At 29.7% G+C, this 18,525-nt stretch overlaps 2 protein-coding genes across 2 annotated transcripts; both read right to left on the bottom strand.

The window, feature by feature from the left end:
* Positions 1-18: 18 nt before the first annotated feature.
* LOC111696615 (uncharacterized) lies at positions 19-11,483 on the bottom strand. Its single transcript, XM_023466267.1, has 12 exons — positions 10,668-11,483; positions 10,115-10,154; positions 9,555-9,702; positions 8,864-8,906; positions 7,421-7,486; positions 6,769-6,849; positions 6,660-6,715; positions 4,456-4,555; positions 2,274-2,399; positions 2,082-2,185; positions 1,441-1,560; positions 19-117 (listed from the first exon to the last, which is right to left on the bottom strand). The coding sequence occupies exons 2-12, from the start codon at positions 10,134-10,136 to the stop codon at positions 78-80; spliced, it is 906 nt and encodes a 301-aa protein (XP_023322035.1). The 5' UTR covers positions 10,137-10,154; positions 10,668-11,483; the 3' UTR covers positions 19-77.
* Positions 11,484-11,599: 116 nt separating this feature from the next.
* LOC111696621 (uncharacterized) lies at positions 11,600-17,813 on the bottom strand. The gene is made up of 9 exons (XM_023466276.1): positions 17,701-17,813; positions 16,399-16,483; positions 15,527-15,569; positions 15,426-15,458; positions 14,582-14,639; positions 13,993-14,095; positions 12,571-12,647; positions 11,804-11,939; positions 11,600-11,625 (listed from the first exon to the last, which is right to left on the bottom strand). The coding sequence occupies exons 1-9, from the start codon at positions 17,809-17,811 to the stop codon at positions 11,600-11,602; spliced, it is 672 nt and encodes a 223-aa protein (XP_023322044.1). The 5' UTR covers positions 17,812-17,813.
* Positions 17,814-18,525: the final 712 nt, after the last annotated feature.

Here is an 18,525-nt window from a genome sequence, read left to right as displayed (position 1 = left end):
CGTAGAAAATAAAGTATATAAAAATAGTTAATATTTATTACTTGAAAAGACAGACACTTATATAAAAATGTTTAGGTTTAGGGTCTTCTGTTCATATTCCTCCGTCTGAGAACAATACTAAATAGAATAATGTAAACATAGATAAAAATCAAAAATTAATAATTTTTTTCTTCTGAAATTATGGAAAAAAGTTAATGTTATAAAAGAAAAAGAAAAAATTTTAGATTTTAATTTCCATTAGTTTTCCTAAAACTTTGTCATTTGGCAGTTTCTAGCATCTTTTTTGTTAAAAAATCCACTTAATTATAATACATTATGAACTCAACTATTTATGGAATTTTAGGGCAACAACCCAGGATGAATTTAATTATTTATTTACTCCTATTTATGATAATTTGTTGTTGTTTCCGAAAAATATATTTATTTACAAGTTTTTGCTAGAATTGGAATCATTTTTGGTTCCTCATTGTACAAACAGGTTGGGTGTCCCACGAAACATCAAGACAGTTGCAAGAGACGACTTGAAGGTCATCTTTTTTATTTTTTATTAATCTGCGGCATTCATAACAAATTGATTATAACATGTTTTCATGTTTTTGATTGGAAACCTGAAAAATATTGAAGAAAATTGACTGGAGATACAAAAACATTAGATATATCTCAAAATATTTTTTTTTCATAAATAGGGGTTTTTCTTAAAATCTAAGATCCATGAAATTCAAAATTCATTTATATGAGTTGATAAATGTATTTAAAGGGAGTGTTCACGAATAATGAAAAGGGGTAATAGGCCTAATGTGAAAAATAAGTGCTTTTGATCGCTACTAGGAGCAAATTGTTACACACGACTCATACCGAAGAACGTAGCGTTCAAACAAATTTAGAAAGTTGCAATTACAACTTGTAAAAAATCAATTTAATTCCTAACAAATCATTTAGATATTACAACCAATTGTCATCGATTATTTGTATAGTTAATATTTATTTATATAGTTAATATTTCATAATGTTTTTGATTTTTTAATAATATTTTGCTGACGCTGAATTTTCGAACATTCTTGGAAAATATGAAAATGTCGTCTTCATTATCAAAAATCCTCGAAACAGAAATAAATGTTTTCAAAAGTAACAGATCATAAAAAATTAAAAATATTATGAGATATCAACTAAATACGAATGGGTCGAAAAATAATCAATGACTATTGATTGTAATATCAGAATTAAATTGATTTTTTACGATCCGAGTTGAATATTGCAACTTCCTTAATTTGTATGAATTTGTATTTCTTCGGTGCGAGTCGTTTTTAACATTTTTTTCCTGATAAACGCAACAGATAGAAATAAGATTGGTAGCGATCAAAAGCGCTTATTTTTCACCGTAAGCCTATACCCCATTTCATTTTTTCAGAATACTCCCTTTAATCTAAACATAAAATTTACCTGTATTTGAGTTTTTTTATTGGATTAATAACAACTAAGAAAGCCAGACTATGAAGTAGAATAATAACAAGTTCTAAATATCCTTTCCAAACTTGATTTACAAAACAGTCCTCGGCCTCCCTACAATACCAAGAATTTATTTAACGAAGGGTTGGTTTATTTTTCTTTGTCTTCTATCAGTATTTGATTTTCATAGTGTAGAAATCTTTTTATTCATCTTTAAACTTTGCCTCTTTTTTATTTTACAATATTTTTGTTATTTTCCAAATTATCGATATTTTTAAAGTTTTCAATATTTATAAAATTTTCTATATTTTACATTTTACCCCCTTCAACCATATTTGACCCTCTAGAAGAAAATTCAAATATCGGATTTTGCTGGTTTATTTTTACAGAGTACGGACAATAAAAAAATATTATATTTTAATATTTAAAAAAAATTGTTGTTTATATTTGAAAATGGCGAATAAAAACCATATTATCAACATTATCTTTCGAATATGAGCTGAACCAAAAATTTAACAGCGAATTTGACATAATTTACAGTTTGAAAATTCAATTGTCGGCAAAATTATACTAGATTTTTAAAAACACAACTATTTCGCGAAATTTTCTATTTTATTTTTCAGCTTTGGACCTACCTACAGCCCATAGATAGGAGAATACAACAGAATCCAAGAAGAGTAGAATGAAGGATCGGGGTTACAGGGTTAGTCATTTCAATCTGTTCAAGCTTCTTCTTTATCTGGGCATTATTTATAATGTCGTTTAATATAAAGGGAGGAATGTTTATACTGGGTGTTTGATATAATGTCAGGGCATGGTCATTTTACCTCTATCTTTTTCTCCGGATAGTCCAGAACAAATCTACAATATATATCCGACCTTCCCTCACTACTGTAAGGGTTTATATTTGCCTCTTGTAGGTATTCCTTCATACTCTTGTTCACAACAAAATCCTAATAAAAAGATTTATTTAGGAAATTTTTTTTATTGTAAATTCGTGGATTTTTAAACCACGATACAGATATCACACTGGATATCGTCTTTTCAAGATTTAAGGGTTTTTTGTTCACAATAACCCTGAGACAGAACCCCAAAGGAGTTCCGCGCAGGCAACGTTGAATTACAAGACAAAGAGAGAGCATGTGCGTTACTTCTATGGGCCTCTGCCTCAGGTTTTCTGTAAACGAAAAACCCTTCAACCTTGAAAAGACGACATATAGTGTTTTATCTGGTTTGTTATTAATCTATGCCATTTTACATGAAACTGTCCAATATGAATACGCACAATGTTAGATTCTTAAACATGCTAGATTTAAAAGAAACAGGAAAAATTCAAAATCCTGAAAATGAATTGAGTCATTGCAACACACTCAAATCTTCTAATCCCTATATCTTTTCAACCTGTTATAGTGTAAACCTTTGAAATTTCAAATTTAGTTTATTTGATCCAGCATAATTCATATTTTGAAATATCTAAGGTTTGCGACATAGGGTTAAAAAGCTGGTAAAGGGATTAGAAAATCAAAGTCGCGGCAAAATCTAATTCCTTTACAAGAGATCTTTGGTTAGTAGCAATCTCATAAAAACTATCTGATCATTCTGGCATTCATAGACATCATTTAACTGTAAGATTAGTCTTGAAGTATTACACGAATACTTACATGAATTTTAAAAAGATCAACAACATCTTTAAATAGATCAACAACATTTTTAAATAGATCAACAACATCTTTCAATAGATCAACAACATCTTTAAATAGTTAAACAAAAATAATCAAACTGTCTCTCTAAGACCAAAAACTGCAGTTGTAAAACTTATTTCTCTCTGAGGGCACTCAAAACTAAGTTCTGTCTGTATGGCTTAGTGGATATTTTATAAGAATTTTAAACAAAAACCATATATATTGTAGAATTTAATTTTAAACAGAAACCATATATATTGTAGAATTTAATTTTAAACAGAAACCATATATATTGTAGAATTTAATTTTAAAAAGAAACCATATATATTGTAGAATTTAATTTTAAACAGAAACCATATATATTGTAGAATTTAATTTTAAGCAGAAACCATATATATTGTAGAATTTAATTTTAAACAAAAACCATATATATTGTAGAATTTAATTTTAAACAGAAACCATATATATTGTAGAATTTAATTTTAAACAAAAACCATACATATATTGTAGAATTTAATTTTAAACAAAAACCATACATATATTGTAGAATTTAATTTAAAACAAAAACCATACATATATTGTATAATTTAATTTTAAACAAAAACCATACATATATTGTATAATTTAATTTTAAACAAAAACCATACATATTGTATAATTTAATTTTAAACAAAAACCATATATATTGTAGAATTTCATTTTAAACAAAAACCATATATATTGTAGAATTTAATATTGTAGAACCAATAGATATAAAACCAGGAAAAGATCTAGGGCCGGGTTAACGTTTAAAGGTGGCTGTAAGAAAGGTATCTTACGTAGATTTAGCAATACGGCCCTGCAAGCTCTGACTTTTGATCAAAATGTAAACATAAATTTTTCACTTTTTCTCTTTTACACTTTTTGTTTGTGGATATTAAATATCATAATTAAATATTAAATGACAACTCTAGTGAAAGATTGATGAATTACAGATAGGGTTTCCAACGAACAAAAACTTTCGCGAAAAAATGCGAAAATTAAAAGTTTTCGCATTTTTTTTGCGAAATTTTCGCTTTTTTTGCGAAGTTTTCGTATTTTTTCGCGAAAGAGATAAAAGCGAAATTTCGCAAAATACGATTTCTTCTTTTCGCCGGAAACCCTAATTATAGACCGAATGAATTCAAATTGAAGGTACTGAAAGCATCAATTAATCCAGAAATAACTTTTTATTAAGAATATAAAGGATATCTCCTTTATTCTTGATCCGACAGAGGATAAAAGGTTATGGTTGTGAATAGGACATGCCACTATTTTAATGTATCAGCACTTGAAATAAAGTAAAAACCTGATGTGAAGGGAAATCTGAACTAGGTAGACTAGTACTACGCTCAGGTCTCTCAGATCCTTCTAGATCTATATTTCGTGTTATTTTAGATCCTCCTTCCCTTAAAAGAAAACAGAGAATTAGTCAAATTTATAACAAAATAGGAATTTATGTAGTTTAGCTAGTGACTACTCGTTCTACTACAGCATAACACATATGACTGTGGAATTTATGTGGTTTAGCTAGTGACCACTCGTTCTACTACAGCATAACGCATATGACTGTGGAATTTATGTAGTTTAGCTAGTGACCACTCGTTCTACTACAGCATAACGCATATGACTATGAAATTTATGTAGTTTAGCTAATGACCACTCGTTCTACTACAGCATAACGCATATGACTATGGAATTTATGTAGTTTAGCTAATGACCACTCGTTCTACTACAGCATAACGCATATGACTATGGAATTTATGTAGTTTAGCTAGTGACCACTCGTTCCACAACAGAAGGACGAATATAACTGTGGAATTTATGTGGTTTAGCTAATGACCACTCGTTCCACTACAGAAGGACGAATATAACTGTGGAATTTATGTGGTTTAGCTAGTGACCACTCGTTCCACTACAGCAGGACTAATATAACTGTGGAATTAAATAGTTTAGCTAGTGACCACTCGTTCCACAACAGAAGGACTAATATAACTGTGGAATTTATATAGTTTAGCTAGCGACCACTCGTTCCACAACAGAAGGACGAATATAACTGTGGAATTTATTTAGTTTAGCTAGTGACCACTCTTTCCACTACAGCAGTACGAATGTAACTATGGAATTTATGTAGTTTAGCTAGTGACCACTCGTTCCACTGCAGCAGGACGAATATAACTGTGGAATTTATTTAGTTTAGCTAGTAACCACTCTTTCCACTACAGCAGTACGAATATAACTATGGAATTTATGTAGTTTAGCTAGTGACCACTCGTTCCATTACAGCAGGACAAATATAACTGTGGATTTATGTAGTTTCGCTAGTGACCACTCGTTCCACTACAGCAGGTATGTGGAATTTATGTAGTTTAGCTAGCGACCACTCGTTAAACTACAGCAGGACTAATATAACTGTGGAATTTATGTGGTTTAGCTAGTGACCACTCGTTCCACTGCAGCAGGACGAATATAACTGTGGAATTTATTTAGTTTAGCTAGTAACCACTCTTTCCACTGTCGGAGCTGTTACTAGTTTAACTGTCCTAACATGACTGAATACCGGGAGGGAGCTGGGATGAGCGGAGATTCGACATGTGGGCACTACATGAGGAGGAAATGGATTTGAGTACACATACATCTAGAGAAAAGGCTGGGGCATTTGAGTCGGAAAAATCGTCTTCCTTATATTTCGAATTAATTTTAACAATGGAATTTATGTAGTTTAGCTAGTGACCACTCGTTCCACTACAGAAGGACGAATATAACTGTGGAATTAGGAAGAAGTCATTAAAGCAATGATCATATGTCTATTGAATGTCGATTAAGAAAATAGTTGAACTCCTTTCTTCAACGTAAACTGATTAATTGAAATGGGTCTGTGTACATTGCGCACTTTCTGTGTTCCATTTTTTAAATGTTTATCAAAGCCTATTCAAAATTAAAATACAAGTCAAAAAGCCATCTTCCAATTCCAGAGTTATATACATCCCACATCATCCAATATTCTTCTCAATTTCAACCCTTTTTCAAAGAAATCCCCAAAAATGTTAACATCTAGGTTTTGTTTTCGATAAGATTGGAAAAATTGTGTCGAATTTAAACACATGTTAAAGAAAAATGAGTGAACCATGACATAGAACAAGACGTGGATATATGTAAATATACATTTCCCAAAATGAAGGTTGCAAAGGTTATATATTTTGGAGTTTAACTAATGCCATAAAATATGATTTCTTGCCACAAACTCAAATTTTCTAATCCTTTAATATTTTAAACTTTGACTATTTTTACTATACAATTTTATAAATTAAAATATCAGGTTAAAAAGATACAGCGATTGTTGTGCTCAGTTTCTGTTTAACCAGTTCAGATTATAATTGTTTTACATTTGAATAATATTTTTTGCGTGATAAAAATTCAACTACGAATTATCTACCTCTTAAAGTTTTTTATGATTTTATCTAAAATTATAATTAAAAAAATGATATTTCAAATTTTAACTTTTTTGAATACCTTGTCATTGCAGAGCGGGCTCGTCTCATGGTTTCACTCCCAGAACTATCTTTTATCTTAAAAATGAAAACTATGAAATAAATCGACAACCTTTAATTTTATTTTTTACCGGTCGAATTCGTTTGTAGCAAAGTGAAGTGCTGGGTCTTGTATTTTCGTTGTTACTCTTAGAGTATTTTTCAGGATCAATCTAAACAGATATTTTTGCGCCTTTCATTGGTACAAAAGTTGAAAGTTTAAAAAAAATGATCTTAGTAGACAAAGAAATTGAGTCTTTTTCACAAACCTTTATTTTCTAATTTATATATTGTTATCACCCAATGTCATAAATCTTAGCTTGAAATATAAATGGATTATACCATGCATCTGGTTTCAAAGATATAGGGATTGAAAAACTTGAGTTTGTTGAAATGACCAACATGATGTTCATTCAAAATTTACTTTGTTTTTTATTTGGATAGAGTTATTAATATTATCTTAGAAAAAAGTTAAAGTTAAGAAAAAAGTAAACGTGTTTTAATATTTATTTGATCGGAGAAGAGGGAAAAGAGGGGGATTTAAAACTTGAAGTTTATTAATTAATTGATAGATCACTCCTTTAAGCATAAAAGTTTTTACACAAATTCTGTAATTTTTTGTCTTTGTCGTGTTTGAATTTGTTTAATTTATAAAAAACAATATGGATTTCTTTTACAAAAATCACTTCTTAAATAATCCACAAATTTATTAATGAGCAACCATGGTTTTAAAAACTTTGCTACCTGTCCAATCCTATCAAAAAGGCTTGATTGGCTCATCGAGTATCCGACTACAGCTTTAAAATTACTCTGCAATATAAAATATTACTCTGCAATATGAAATATTACACAGTGCACTGCAATATAAATATTACTCTGCAATATAAAATATTACTCTGAAATATGAAATATTACACAGTACACTGCAATATAAATATTACTCTGCAATATAAAATATTACTCTGCAATATGAAATATTACTCTACAATATGAAATATTACTCTGCAGAAATATTACTCTACAATATGAAATATTACTCTGCAGTGTGAAATATTACTCTGCAATATGAAATATTACTCTGCAATATGAAATATTAATCTGTAATATGAAATATTACTCTGCAATATGAAATATTACTCTGCAATATGAAATATTACTCTGCAATATGAAATATTACTCTGCAATATGAAATATTACTCTGCAATATGAAATACTACTCACTCTGCAATACGAAATATTAATCTGTAATATGAAATATTACTCTGCAATATAACACATTACTCTGCAATATGAAATATTACTCTGCAAAAAAACTACTCTGTAATATAAAAATATTACTCTACTCTATTCGGCTTATGAAACTTTCCACGCGAAAAAATTGCACGCAAAGCTCTATGAAATTTATAATCCCCCTCCCCCCGTTTCTAGTTCTAATTAAAAATTATGCCTTTCAACAGTTTCAGTAAAATAAGATTCTTCTAGAAATCCTATTGTAACATTATTTCTATAAGAAGCCTCTCTCCGAAATTCTAAATTTATGACGTTATATTTTCCTCCAGACTCCTTCTTTGCTATTGATTAAATTAGCTTGTCTCCTCATGTACAAAATTGATAAAATATTTAACCTTTTCCTTATTTACGGATATCGAGAAGATCAAGGAGATATTGAATAGAATGAGGGGGCGATAGGGCTTCCGTACACTTTGCTGTGACGTTTTTGGACTGCTGAAGAACTAGTTTTTGCGTAACAACAATAATAAAGATTGTAAACAATAACACAAATGATAAACAGACATCTGGCATCTCTGGCGTGTTTATAAAGAGGGGAGGGGGCGGGATAACGTTGAGTTTTATTGAAAATATCGCTGTAATAAGGTCCTTTTCGTATAAAACTAAAATCCTTAACTTTTTCGATCTTTTTTATCATGATAATACTACTTTCACAGTTTATTAACTCATGTTTGTTTACATTAGATAGGCTGCCTTTGTTATTGTTGTTACGCAAAAAATAGTTCTTCAACAGTCCAAAAGCGTCACAGCAAAGTGTACGGAAACCCTATCGCCTCCTCCTTCTATTCAATATCTCCTTGGAGAAGATCAAGTCAAGGTTAGTAATAGAAAGAACACGAAGCGCCCCGAATTCCCGAATTTAGAATATTTCTGAAATTCTTGATAATGGCTAATTACCTTTAAAGCTGCCGGATGATGTTTTGTATAGACATTCCTAGACCTATAATAAAATGTTTAGTATAAAAAATCCTAGACTGGAATAAAATGTTTAGTATCAACATACTAGACCTAGAATAAAATGTTTAGTATAAACAATTATAGACCTAGAATGAAATGTTTATTATAAACAATTATAGTCCTAGAATAAAATGTTTAGTATAAACAATTATAGACCTAGAATGAAATGTTTATTATAAACAATTATAGTCCTAGAATAAAATGTTTAGTATTAACAATACTAGACCTAGAATAAAATGTTTATTATAAACAATTATAGTCCTAGAATAAAATGTTTAGTATAAACATTCCTAGACCTAGAATAAAATGTTTATTATAAACATTCCTAGACCTAGAATAAAATGTTTAGTATAAACATTCCTAGACCTAGAATAAAATGTTTAGTATACATTCCTAGACCTAGAATAAGATAATTGGATATGATCAGATAATATTTGTTTGTTAGTACTCAGTAACGATCTACACTTTTCTGGTTTTGGAGATCTTTTCGGAGATGGACTCAACTATCATGTCTACGCGGTCACACCCTGTAAGGGTATCAAATACAAAAGTTCAGCACTCGGCATACACAACTTGTTATCATTTAGTTGGTTTCTAATGATTTAGAATAAGTCTTTTAATACCAAATTACCTTGTTGAATTGGTAAATGTCTCGTCACTTTGACTGGGAGTATACGGACTTTCAGTTTGGATTGCTTCAGCCTCAGGCCATACATTAGAGCCAGGGATTAGGGGTCCAGGGACTCCTGACGGTCCAGGGACTCCAGATCGTCCGTGGACTGTTGTATTAAAAAAACATATGTATTATATTGTACATGTATATTTTACTCAAAGTGCAGTGATTCATTATGCTGCGAAGTTCAACGTGACTCTGCATTTACAAAGTAACATGTCTAATTACCAGAGTAACATGTCTAATTACCAGAGTAAAATGTCCAATTACCAGAGTAAAATGTCTAATTACCAGAGAAAAATGTCTAATTACCATCCCATACCATGTGAAATATCCTTGTGTCTCTAGCTGACGACTAATTATTTTCAATCGTGGTTTCTCTACAAAATTGTATTACAGAATTATACTGCAGAGACAATGATGGAAATTGTCAGAATTGTCACGTTTTAAAGTAGATTCCCTATTGTTCCTCAGATTTTGTTAACCTGAGTTCATTTCATTTAAATAATTAAACTAACCTGGAACCTCCTGAAGTTCCATACCCTTCAACCCATTAATCTTAACAACAAAAATATTTTTTTTTAAATAACATTTATTAAATTTTAAACTTTAGAAAATTGTTTTGAATCGCTTCAAAAAAGATAAAAAATTCAGAGATTTTTCAGAATAATAAATAAATAAATAAATAAATACAAATAAATTAGTTTACCCTGAGAAAACTAATTGAAATTAAAAAAATTAAAGAATAATTTTTTATATAAAAAGTAAAATCGAAATATTTGAAAGATTTACTTTTCATGAATCATGAATGCTGGCACTATTTAACGGTAGTGTGATTCCAAACAAAAATAAAAATAATAACAAATGATAAACTTTGTGATGAAGTTCAGGGTTCAGTTTTTTTCTTTATATAATACAGATCTGTGTTTTATTGCGCTAGTTTTTTTTTAATAGCTTTGGGGGTTAAATGAGGAACGATGTTACACGGAGTAATAAGTAAATTTATTTTAAGAAAAAAAATTAGTTTTTTTTACTTTCTGAATCTGCGTCTACAATCCCTTTAAATCTTACATCAAGTTGATCCAAGGCTACTCCACTAGTCCGCCTCTGTGCTGTTTGAGAACGTGGTTGAAACTTTTTGAATATTTTTGTATTGTTTGAACCCTCCTCCAGGTTTAGAACACAATTTCAATCTTCAGAAATGGAAACTTTTGAATGAATTTGTTTTTGACTAGTAAACTATTTTACCCAACATTTTAATTATATGAAATCATTGTCATTCATGTTTAACACCTATGATTTATTATAGGTTTGAAATATATCTACTTAATGATTATTGGAGACTTCTGTGTCCGAGTTGAGGAGCCTAACCAATGAACCAACCTAACCAATAAACCGATATAACCAATGAACCAACCTAACCAATAAACCTATTAGCCAAGTAACCAACCAGACTATTAGTCTATTAACCACCGACGCCTGAGCGGCCTGATACAACGATATAGCTAACTATAATTTTTCCGTTGAATGCCATAGAGGTTTTCTACAGTGTATAAGTCTAGTTCAGTCCCTAATCTGAATATCCATGCAAACCTATTTGTGTTGTTAATCAACAAAGTTACGCGTTTTGGACCAAAAATAGCCTAATTTGCTATTTTTTTACTGTTCAGTACATTGTCCATTAAAAATGAATACGAAAAGGAAAACTTCCCTTGATCTTAAGAATTTAAACAATGAATTAATAAGCAACAAATTATTAATTACACTTGCAAATAATGCATTTTGAATACGTTTAGATAACAGATATGCAAACACAATGCATAGAATAATACCACACAATAAATTTGCAGAAAATTTAATATTTCCACACCATTTAATATAATATACGCATCTACTTATACTTTATACATATATACTTAGTTAATAAAATATGCTTAAAGTTAGTAAATTATTTTTATAAAATTCTTTTTATTTTTGTGTTCTTTCCTTGACTGAATACACAATCATCCGGGTTTTCGGATAGATTTTCCTGAAAAGAAAATTTTAGATATTTTTCAAAAGCTTCATTTTTTATATGTTGATTATTGTTTAAAATAAAGTTGTGTTCCGAGTTAAGGTAAAAATATTCTCCATAAAAACTTTTCTTGAATTGAAGTTGGTTGCTTTTCTGAATTCAAAAAAAATTAGAAAAAAATTAGAAAAAAAACTTGACTTGTCTTTATACTTTTCTTGTGTATCGCTAGGTCTAGTATCTGATATAAAGGCTGCTCTAATATTTATAAATCCTGCCACCAGCATTATAGCTACACGACAACCCATCAACAACAGGGTATCTTCACTCTCCTAATCAAACAAGAATATTTTAGGGGGGAAATATAAACAGGAAAACTAGGAAAAAAGGGAAAAAGAAAAGAAAAGGGAAATTAAAAAGAAAGTTAAAGGAATAAGAGCGACAAAGAAAGAGGGGAAGGATAGGAAAACTGCAGTGAGGGAAAATGAAAATAGGAGGGGGCAATTAGAAGAGAAAGAAAAAGAAAGAGGAGAAGAGAAGAGAAGGATAAAGGAAAGAGAAGAGAAATGGTGAAAAAAGGGGGAAGTTGAAGAGAAAAGAAAATGAGAAGGAAGGGAGATTAATAAGAGAATTTTAAAAAAGAGGAGAATTGAAAAGAAACCGTAAAGAAAAGTATAAAAAAAGGAATAGATTTGTTTAGAAAATGGAAAAGAGAATTAAAAAGGCCCTTGGAAGGAGAATAAAGAGGAAAAAGATGATAAAAAATGATAAAGAAAATGAAGAGTCTTGGGAAATAAGAAATAAGATCAAAAGCGAAAAAGAGAAGAGAAGGAAAGAAAAGAAGAAAATAAGTTTATAAAAAGATCAATGAACATATACAATACACCGTTACAACATGGGATCATTTTTCAGAACATAGTAAAGAATTAAATGTAAAACAAGTGGGAAAATATTTCTCATTACCTCTTTAAACATGGTTGGAACGTCATCACAGCAGGCTGGAAGAATACAGGATATTGAAGATAAAAACCAGTTTTCAACTGTAATAACACATTTATTAGTTTTTGTAATTCATATTCCACAAATAAACAACGTACATGCATTGCTTGCATGGGTGGATTTCCACAAAAAAGAATTTAACATTTTTTTACCTTTGCTTCGCCTAAAACTTCTGATATTAAATTTATATTCATTAAAGTGAAAGGATTAAAGTCGACATTAGGATGTATTACATAAAGATTTTAGCAAGAGATTTAAAACAATTTTTCCAGTAAAACTGAATCGGCTCAGCCGTGTTAATGTTTTATGTTTATTATTCGCAAACAAACCAACACTCACGTGGGCAAACAAAGCTATATCACGTAAAACTAATTAAAACTAATTACATTCTTTTTGTTGTTTTAGAATATTTTTATTCCTATCTTCATCTCTCAATTAAAATCCGTGAAAATTAGCGAAAGAGCCCTTATACACTAAAATATTTTACTTATTTATCTCATTCTCAACAAAAAAAGTTAGCAAATAAAAACAGTCTTTACAAATTCCGCCCGAAGAGAACTGGTTTCAATATGTACGCAGAGTTTACACGACCGCAATTAACTTTCCTTGAATTACACCCTTGGTCAAAATGATGTAAATTTCCGTTAACATTAAAATCTCAAAGAGACTGTACGCGCAATTTCAAGTGATCCTCTATGCAAAGATTGCAATGACCGATTTACAACAATACCCATTTAACCTTTAACTAATAAAACATGTGGAAGATAACTTCATTTTACTGACTCAAAAAGTGTTTAATTCAGATCATTTCTCCATTGCTTCTTATAAAAAAGTCATTTGCGCAACTCCCACTTGATTAGAGAAAGCTTTTAATTAGTACTGTTCTAAATCTGGCATTGCCATCTTTGTAAGGAGGGTGACTTGAAATTAGCTTTACAGTCCCTTTAAATGTGTTCACTCATAACTCTAATAATCTTTATTGGGTACTTTGTGAAGAGCTAATAAGAGGAATAAGCTAGTTTTTTATTTCTAATATGCAGCCAAAAATTCTTTTTCCTAATTGGGTGTAAAATCAAAACTGAGGAGCTTATGATAATATAACTGGATCACAGGAAGTTATCTTTTATGTGCGTTAAATAACAATGTGAACCCTGTAAAATTCCTTTTCAATTTTTTTGATCTTTTAGAAAAGCACATAATTTTGTATGTAATAAAGAGTCAAAAAGAGTATAAAATGTTTATATTTTGGCCTATATATGTAAAGCATGTAATGTTCTTGCAAATGTCAACATATGATCTTTAACATTGTTTTTTATCTTTCATATCGGTTTATGATCTAATTTAAAAAAATATGATCTTTCATAGTAGTGTAATGATCAATGTTACCGAAGAGCTGTCCGAAGATCATGAGGATTATTCCCCAAGTTTCAAAGGTCAGGATGAATCCGAAGAAGAAGGTGTAGAAGAAACAAAGATTCATGTTGGGGCCCTGATAATAATTACAACAATTCTTTTCCAGAATATTGATATTTTAAATATTTTATCTTGATATTTACTAGTAAAATATGTAGTTTTTATCTTGATATTTACTAGTAAAACATGTAGTTTTTATCTTGATATTTACTAGTAAAATATGTAGTTTTTATCTTGATATTTACTAGTAAAATATGTAGTTTTATCTTCATGAATAAGATTAAAATGAATGTTTTAAAAAATCAATTATTAAATCCATTATTTTGAACATCACATATTTGTATCTAAAATTTAATTTTTTAATCCTGTTATTCAGCTTATTAGTCCATGGTTGTTTATTTCTTGGAAAACGGCAAAACATGCTATTTTACAAACTATTGTAAAAATGCTAAAGTTATTTAAACTAAACTAATTTTTAAATGTAGATGAACAGATTTCCATTGTAATGACTACGATGACAATCCCTCTGTATGTATTGTATATTGTGAAATATATAGAATACCACAAGAAGAAGAATATGCAGTATTAGAACTGTAGTTCTTGCAACCAGTTGAATAGACCTAAAATAGGAAAGTTATCAGAATTTTTCTTTTATGGATCAGTTTACCCTGATAGCTGAGATTAGAATCTTTAAACTGAAAGAAAATACCGCATCATTAGGCTTTTAATTATCTTTTACCAAATTGTTTACCATTTTTGGGGATTAGGAGTCTAAGTCTAAGTTCTGAACAAGTCAGGGGTTAAACTAAACTTGATCCCAAACTTATTAAATCATAAACATGAGTTATATGATTAACCAAACGCTGTATAATTTTGCAGAGAATCTTGATCATTTGATTGAACATTATGAGAAACTGAATAGTTTTCTCAGAGTTAATTATTAGACTCGTCGATTACGGTGCGTTAAATATTTAGATCAAAGTTAAGGTCTTAAAACTGAAATTAACATTTAAGTCGTAGCTTTTCGTTCTTTAGTTTTGGACTCAGGTCCGTAATAATAATCGCATTGACAAAGGAATTGAGTCTTTGTCACAAACTCAGATTTTATAATCCTTATATCTTTGGATTCCAACGTCGTAAACCTTTGAAATTTCAAATTCTGACTTCTGTTAGATCAAATAATATAAGTTTGAAATATCAAAGGTTTACAACATTGGGTTTCAAAGGTAAAGGGATTATAAAATCTGAGTTTGTGACAAAGAATCCATTCCTTTGGGGGGTTGGAAAAAGTCCTCTTAAACAAATTGTTTTAAACCTAACTGGGCTAATTAAAATCCTTTGTTCATATCATCCTATTAACTAAACAGTACTATATAGGTACGTAAATTCATTAAATATAATTAAACCTGATCAGAACAAGGGAAATATTGAGGAAAGTCCTAAAAAATATATATATTTATATAAAATTTGATTAAGAAAAATATTAAAATATATTTTAGATTTCTACCTAAATTCTTCATGGCTGAGTACTGCAACAACAAATAATAAATCTAAACAAAGAATATTTGTATCTTATTAGAATTGTTCAATTGTTATATTTTCAATGTTTCTATTTCCACTGAATAATTGCTTTGTGTCTTTACCTTACAAATTTGTCAACTGAGAAAATAATATTTAGTAAAAAAAAATCCTCAAAAACTCCAATTATTTCAGATTGGTTGAATTCTACTGTTTTCCTCGAATCGTTTTGACCAATTTAAAGGGGAATGTTCACGAAAAATAAAAGTCATCACATCTAAAAATCTATTAGTCAGATATCGAATTTAAACCAAAATTACATCTTATCGCTTCAGTAATTTATTCTAGTTTTTATTATTGAAATACTAAAAGTATAAATGGTAACAGTTTTGAGGATTTTGTATAAAATATAACGAAATAAATTGTCTAACTTTTCTTTTCACGGTAATTATTAATTTTAAAGAAGGTTCAACAGTTTTATTGACTTTGATTTTAAGGTCATTGTGCGTTAACTAAAATAACCGGCCAAACAAATTATTTTCTTCAAATTATCCAAATCCGCAAAAAAAATATGGAAGGAGAAGAAAAAATTGTTTAGCTTCATCTTAAGAAAAAATTTGAAAAACATTATTTTTGATATGATTGGAGTAAACCCAACTCTTTTCAAATAATTCAGAATCCATTTTGTATTGATTTAATAATTTTAGGCGTAATTTGAATCCATAAATATTTAACTTTTTGATCCGCCGATATAATTTTATATTTTCACGAAAACTTCCTTTATATTATATCAAAGAAACTAATATTTGGATTAAATGACTAATATATATTAAAAAGTTGTAAAATATTTATATGCTTTACCTCCTAGAAGAGAAGGAAACCAGGCTAGGATATGAATAGTGACCCACGCCGGAATGTTCCAGGTTTCCAGAATACCAGACATAAACTAGGAAAAGGTTTTTAGAATACCAGACATAAACTAGGAAAAGGTTTTTAGAATACCAGACATAAACTAAGAAAAGGTTCTCAGAATACCAGACATAAACTATGAAAAGGTTTTCAGAATATCAGACATCCCTAGATTTATTTTACCTGGAAATATCAACTTTACTTTCTAAACTGTCCTTGAGAAATATATAGTTCACAAACTTGCCGGTTTTCAGAATACCAGACATAAACTAAGAAAAGGTTCTCAGAATACCAGACATAAACTAGGAAAAGGTTTTCAGAATATCAGACATAAACTAGGAAAAGGTTTTAGAATACTAGACATAAACTAGAAAAGGTTTTAGAATACTAGACATAAAATAAGAAAGGGTTTTAGAATACCAGACATAAACTAAGAAAGGTTTTAGAATACCAGACATAAACTAGAAAAAGGTTTTAGAATACCAGACATAAACTAGAAAAAGGTTTTAGAATAGACATAAACTAAGAAAGGGTTTCAGAATACCAGACATAAACTAAGAAAGGGTTTTAGAATACCAGACATACACTAAAAAGGGTTTTAGAATACCAGACATACACTAAAAAGGGTTTTAGAATACCAGACATACACTAAAAAGGGTTTTAGAATACCAAACAAACTAGGAAAAATTAATGTTTAAAGGGACTGTTTACATATTTAAAAATACTAACGAGCTCGATCCTCTAAATAATTTTTAGATCTGTGTGATCTGAAAGGGAGCTACGCATCTCTAACACCCCTCCCCCTCCCCCCCCCATGCGCTTTAGGTTTCCATAAGTTAGAGGACTTAAAGAATAACTATATATAAAGTAATAATCTCTATATAACAAATTCAAAGTTGAGTGAGTTGACTTGTAAAGAGAAAGTTTAGTTTTTAAGCAAAGTTGGGTTCCCAAGCTAGTTTTTAATAGTAATAATGTTATACTCTTTCATCGTATAAAATTTTCCGGTTTGCTTTACAAAAAAGTTATTCAAAAAACGTACATGAGGGTATTCATTTATTTTTTTTAAATCCAAAAATAAGGAAAATAAGTACCTTGGCTTGGATTTCCGATCGGAATTTCGTTCCCCGAAATTGCGTGGAAATAATGGGCTCGCAATTGCGCGCGTAAAATCCACTTGTTTTGGAAACCCTAGCCTTGACCTATATTCCTATAATTCTTTACTTTTATTCTGAGGTAAATAACAAATCCTACCTGTTGGCATTGGTCTCCTGATGAGACATTAAGAGAGAAAACGAAGGGTTCAGAACAGTCAGATGATTTAGTAAAACTTAGATTCCAATTTTCTTCTCCTCCTTTCAACATACTTCACTGAAAATAAAACTAAAAATTCGAATCTCTAGTTGTGCTTCCCTGTTCATATTTAGCTATATATCATTAACAAAGATAACTTTCTGCTAACAGATTATCATGAAACAATAGGGACCCTTGCAAGGATCATGTTAACCATGTGTGAAGATTGATCTAATGTTATCAATATGTATAATCCCTGCAAGGATCATGTTAATCATGTATGAAGATTGATCTAATGTTATCAATATGTATGATCCCTGCAAGGATCACGTTAACCATGTATAAAGATTGATCTAATGTTATCAATATGTATGATCCCTGCAAGGATCACGTTAACCATGTATAAAGATTGATCTAATGTTATCAATATGTATGATCCTTGCAAGGATCACGTTAACCTTGTATAAAGATTGATCTAATGTTATCAATATGTATGATCCCTGCAAGGATCATGTTAACCATGTATAAAGATTATTCTAATGTTATCAATATGTATGATCCCAACAAGGATCACGTTAACCATGTATAAAGATTTATCTAATGTTATCAATATGTATGATCCCTTCAAGGATCATGTTAACCTTGTATAAAGATTTATCGAATGTTATCAATATGTATGATCCTTGCAAGGATCATGTTAACCATGTGTAAAGATTGATCTAATGAAATAAATATGTATGATATCTGCAAGAATCATGTTAACTGCAGTGAGATCTAAAAAACTGT

Source organism: Eurytemora carolleeae, unplaced genomic scaffold (genome assembly GCF_000591075.1).
Source record: "Eurytemora carolleeae unplaced genomic scaffold, Eaff_2.0 scaffold185, whole genome shotgun sequence".
Lineage (NCBI taxonomy): Eukaryota > Metazoa > Arthropoda > Copepoda > Calanoida > Temoridae > Eurytemora > Eurytemora carolleeae.
The sequence above is the reverse complement of the archived record's forward strand: the minus strand, read 5'-3'. Positions and strand labels throughout refer to the sequence as shown.